This window comes from Lytechinus pictus, chromosome 1 (assembly GCF_037042905.1).
Source record: "Lytechinus pictus isolate F3 Inbred chromosome 1, Lp3.0, whole genome shotgun sequence".
NCBI lineage: Eukaryota > Metazoa > Echinodermata > Echinoidea > Temnopleuroida > Toxopneustidae > Lytechinus > Lytechinus pictus.
Genome location: NC_087245.1, coordinates 28638765 through 28644764, shown reverse-complemented (window position 1 = coordinate 28644764; position 6000 = coordinate 28638765). Strand labels below are relative to the sequence as shown.

The 6000-nt window shown below is 35.1% G+C and overlaps 1 protein-coding gene across 3 annotated transcripts in view; it reads left to right on the top strand.

Moving 5' to 3' along the window:
* The first annotated feature begins 1283 nt into the window (after nt 1–1283).
* Nucleotides 1284–6000, top strand: part of LOC129265277 (cell surface glycoprotein 1-like) — a 30134-nt gene continuing 25417 nt past the window's right edge. For all 3 annotated transcript variants that reach the window (XM_064099766.1, XM_064099772.1, XM_064099777.1), the window contains exon 1: nt 1284–2019. In XM_064099766.1, the coding sequence (XP_063955836.1) occupies nt 1736–2019 (284 nt within the window). In that variant the 5' untranslated portion in view covers nt 1284–1735. The remainder of the gene's footprint in view (nt 2020–6000) is intronic.

Below are 6000 nucleotides of genomic sequence, written 5' to 3'. Positions count from 1 at the left end.
TTTGTGCTGAACGCGCACGCAGCTTTCGGTCTAGTAATATATTATAAGGTCTTTGGTCTGGAGCTATTACGCGCTTGCCTCGACGCGCTTGTTTTACAGGGTTGAACGAACTTTTAAGAACAACAACAAACCAAAACAAAACAATGGTCGATCAAAATGTGTATCCACTGTAATGTAGGATGGGGGGTCGGGTGTCCGGACACTTTATATTTTTGAAGCCTTCTTCTTTGTCTTTGGATTACACTAAAAATATGAATTCAATACTTGTAATCATCTTTTATTTTATTTCCTAACATTTTGTACTAAAAATTTATGAAACTTCGCTTTCATTTTTTTCCAAATGACTTTCTAAAATTGATTCTCCGGACACACAACCTGTCCGGACACACAACAACTGGGTATAATGTAAAATCTCTCGCTTTTTTAGCTTTCATATCGCATGTGCATGACATTCATTTTGCAGTTCGATTACACAGTTTTCTTTTATAGGCAACTTTTATCGAATATTTTGAAAACGCTTTCACGCCTTCTTAATTCTTCTTTCCCCTTTCTTGATTTCTTTCTCTTAGTCTGATTCTATCTTTTTATTTCTTCCTCCTAATTGCACTCCTGTGATGGTGCTTTAAGTCCCCTTCTCCTTTTTGTAGTGCTTCTGACTGCCATCAATTTGTAGTTAATAAGTAGAATAAGTAAATAATTGGCCGCTTAAGAGTCCTTTGTTCATCATCTTTAAAATATCTTTTTATTATTATTGATGTTATTATTTCAATGATAATAATAATAATGATAATTATTAACACTACTAATATTATTATTTATTATTATTATTATCATCATCATCATCATCATTATTATTATTATCATAATATCCATAAACTTGATGAGATGGTTATCATAATAACTTGTCCTTTGAATCGTTGCTGCTGATGTTTTGATGTTATTTCAGTTGATATTTATGATATTTCAAACTCGTTTTAGCGGCATTTGTTTAAGAAAAAAAGGGTTTATAAATATGAAATTGGACAAAACTTTAGGCATCATGCACTCGCCAAATAATGCAATTATTTAGAGCGCCAAGGGGAGGGGAGCTAAATTTAAACCTACGAATGAGTAAAATCATTGCATGATTTCTGCCCTTCAACGAGAAGACAAACAAAAATGAACTTGTAAGACAATGCAATTCCTAATAAAACCCTATTGTTGCAAGGTTGAATGAAATTGTACGAAGCTGGAAGAATCTTCCGCAAGCTCTATATGCGGTAACTATGGACAACATAGATGTTGACACACACGCTTTGTAAACAAGTCGTCCCATCATGCACTGCATGCACTGCAAAAAATCGGTATCATCTTCATTAAACAAACTTCTGAAATTTGTGGCAAACAAGAAAGTACAAACATACTATTTACGCTGTAACTTCTATGGAAAAACAAGTTTAGACTAATCAGTTTCGAAGCAGCAAGTTGAAATCAAGTGTCAAGATGTTCTCTGAAAGTTAAACAATGTTTGCGGAGGTGTTCCCGTCTTCGGAATCTAGAGTAGCGAGAGTGAGCTGTTATGAGACCCTGCACTCCCGGGGAGCGTAGTTCATTGATTGCCGCTGGATCGATCAGAGCCTCGCCGTAGTAAGGTGGTGATTGCAGCTGCATGTGAGTCGGCGGCATACGTTTAGGACAACTTCTTTAACAATTTCCGATCGGCCAAATTATTGGTCGATCAGACTTTTGTTTCACCATGGCATCCGGAACAACTCTTCAATCAACGCCGGCCAAAAGTATTTTTGTTTATCGGAATGGAGATACAAACTTTCAGTGTAAAAAGGTTGTCGTCAATCCACGACAAGTTAAAAACTGGGACGCTTTTATTGAACTTGTCACATTAAGAGTGAAGACAAAAACTGGTGGTGTTGTACGACGGGTATATACACCATCTGGCAGGACTGCAGTTTCAGATTTGGGAGGCATTGAAAATAACCATTTCTATGTTGCAGCTGGCAGTGAAGGATTCAAGAGACATCAGTAAGTAGCTACATGTAACTTTAGGCCTAGTCTTGAGGACTCCATGATGATGTCTAGGCCCTATGTCTTTTTAAAATACTTTGAGTTTGACATATACTTCTTCATCATTGGAGTCTTGAACCGCCTTTCATATACCGTATGGGTACTAGTATTCAACCCGGCATAATTCAAAGATTTTGACATATTCCCCAAAGTATTTAGAAATGGGGAATTTATCTTAATTTCACACCTTTGTTATTTCCAGGGTAATCTGTTGTCGATATTTTCTTTGTCAATCTGTCGACTGTATTCGCGGAGGGTCGAATTATGCGGCGATGGCCTTTTGCACTGAATGGTACTAGTATTCAACCTAGTGAGGATTGATAGCAAATCTCAAAAGGGTTTAGATTGCTAAATTAGATCTAGATCTATGTAAGTCTCTGGCCTTGATTAATTCCCTGTTTGGTCTCATCTCAAATGGTCTAGTCCTTAGTCGGATGGGACAAGGGCAGATAGAGAGACAGGGCTATCTTTCATCGCTAGGTTGAATACTAGTACCGACGGGTTGAATACTAGTACTAAAATCCGTCGCCGTATAATTCGATCGCCCGCGCACACAGTCAACTGGTTGAAGAAAAAAATAACGGAAAAAGAATAACCAGCATTTGCTCTTGGAAATAAGACGGGTCTGAAATTCAGGTAAATTCTATATTTCTATATATTTGAGGAAACTCTCCAAACGGGTTGAATACTAGTACCCTTACGGTATGTGTTTAAGAGACACATGTAAACAAAGATGAATTTCCCTAGGAAATCCATCTTTTAATATAAAAATCATGTAAATTGTTGTGATTTTATTAATCTCTACACCTTCCTACGCCTAATGCGTAGGAAGGTTTAAAAAAATTGTCAATTAAAATGTTCAAAAATGAAGTTTCTTACCAGACCGATGTCGTGTAGATCCCTCGATCCAAATGTACACAACGCAAATACAATAGGGTCGACCCTTGAACCGCTTATGTATGACGTACATGTACATCCGGTTACTAGCGATGCCGTTTTGAATACTAAAATTTATTACGTAATTATGAATAATTAGCAGTATTATACTAATTATTTATAATCACGTAATAAATTTAGTATTTGTGAAATAATAATTTTTATCTATAAATTGTTCTTCAAAATGGCATCGCTAACCGGATGTACGTCATACACAAGCGGTTCAAGGGTCGACCCTATTGTATTTGCGTTGTGTACATTTGGATCGAGGGATCTACACGACATCGGTCTGGTAAGAAACCTTCATTCTTGAACATTTTAATTGGCCATTTTATTAAACTTTCCTACGCATTAGGCATAGGAAGGTGTAGAGATTAATAAAATCACAACAATTTACATGATTTTTATATTAAAAGATGGATTTCCTAGGGAAAAGCGGTTCAAGACTCCAATGATGAAGAAGTATATATATGTCAAAGTATTTAAAAAAGACATCATCATGGAGTCCTCAAGACTAAGCTAGGCCAGCGTGTAGATTTAGTTCATCATTGCAATGTTTGATTTAGACCAAAAGCTTCAGTCTCTGTATTTTGGTTGTTCCGCTGAACTGCGTTGGCTCACTGGGGATTATACATGTAGTAAAATGTCAGAAATTGTTAAATAAATCCCCAGAAATGATGGTTACCGGTATGTTTATGTTTGATAATGAAAAAGAACTTGTGTGTAGTGTCCAATGGCAGTGGCATGTTAGGCTGTTTTTGTGTAGAGACTCTAGTCTAGAATCTAGATTGGAGCAAATCTAAGGTGTTACTGTTAGCTATACTGTATGTGTAGATCTAGAATACTACAGATGATCTAATCTTAAAGAATGACGAGAAGAGTAGATCTAGGTCTACCTAGATCTATAAATCTTTATTTCATGAAGGCATAATGACATTGCAACAAACATGCTTAAAGTTTTAATGATTTTATGGTGTTTACCTTAAATCCTTTTTTTTGGGGGGGGGGGGGAGTGAGAGAATATTTCATTTCCAGTTTTGACAAGAAAACATATCTACTAGATCTGATATTTATGATTGGACTTCTAGACAACCTTTTTGTTGACAGAGAAATCAAAGTAAAGGAAGTATAACGCTGAGAATTTCATCGAAATCGGGTGTTACATGTAAGAAGGTTTGTCTATTTTTCGCAAAACATTTATGTACATGGATGTATATACACACAACTAATTGACATGCAAATGAGAGTCGATGATGTCCCTCACTACATGTATCTCTTTGTTTTTTTATTGTTTGTAATATTTCATCATTTCAAAGTGATTGAACCATAATATTAAAACAATGGTAAATCCACATGTTCAGTTAGGAATGAAACTTTGTTTCACAGGACAATAAGGAGAAAATTTGAATATTTCATATATTAAAATACAAATGAATAGTCTCAAGTGATGTCATCCGTCCTTTCATCAATTTGCGTACAGATCAGGGTGTGCCTATTTCTTTTTTACGAAATTAAGCAAAACTATAATATGCCTTAGTTTTCCTATTTATGATTTTGATGAAATTTTCATTGTCATGCTCGTTGGATTTTCTCTATTCAAATCAACTTCTTGTTGGGATGGACTTATCCTTTAAACGTGATTTGGATTAGAATTAATCACTGCAGAGCAGCAGGCCTTTTCACCCAGGTTGTACATGAAGTAAATTATTGAAACTTTATCAAGTTTAGCAAGTTCATTTAGAATTTTGTGGAGCTGTGTGTATCATAATACTGTCAAAGATCTTGCTTCGTGTGGATATACTCTACAGCAAAAAGAAAAAGTCTTACATGTAAGATGCAACTTGTTTTTTTACTTTATCTGAATTGATCAGGAATTCTATAAATATTTTTGTAAACAAAGCTTTTGACATTTAAAGCTAAACAACCATGTTGAATTATTAATATCCATTGCATGAAAATTGATATTTAAAGTTGAATTTGTAAAACATTTATTTAAAGTTTGTTTAAACAACTGTAAGGAAACTAGGAAAGTCAATAGAATCAGATTGTATGAAATGTACTGTATAGGCCTACAACTCATTGATAAAGATTATGTGGCTCTTTTATGAATATCCCTAATGTGATAGGAAATTGGAAAAAGTTAAGATCCATCCTTACCACACTCATATTTCCAATATAGAAATGTCATTGCTCTGAAAATCACCTACGAAAAATGTTCTAATCAAATATCCCTGCCGCCCATGCATGCACACAGACAGTTTACACATGGTTCACCATTTAAGCTCTAAGTATTGCAAGAGAACAAGTGTTTTCTTCACTTACGGGATATATATCTTAAATAATTTATGTAATCATGGGCAGCACATATGCATCCACAAACACAAAGTTATTACCGGTAATTCAGAAACTATAGTACATGTAAGTAGAGATTTTCCACATACTGTATGATCACTTTTGATGAGATGTTGCAGTAAATGTGACCAGCAAACACACCAAGTCTAATGTCCATTTAGTGTGTGGTTAAATGAACTACAAGTACAAGTACCGGTAGTGTTTGTTTTGCACAATGCAAAGTATATTAAGTGGAAATTAGACCATCTACTAGTACTAGGCCAAGTGATGTTTTTAGACCAAATGGCCATTAGACCTAATTGATAGTTAATCAAGTGGGTTTAAGTTTTTAGTTATTTGGCGATCTGAGAATTAAATGTAGGTTCTGCTTGTAAGTTGTAACCTTGTTGAACAAGTGGATTAACAGTTTAATACCATGGTGGGATTCAATCCCCTGACTGTCATTCAGTTCACATGAATAAATCAAAATCCACTGATCCACAGCTCACCTTTATTTCATTGATTATCAAGCTTGCAACGACAATTCCCCTTTCCCTGCCAGTCACAATTGCCAAAAAATGATTCCCTAGAGCTCCAGAATATTTTTTTTTTTACTAAATCAAGTATCCACTCGCAACTTATGATGAATTGAATAAACGGAAAAATCACACA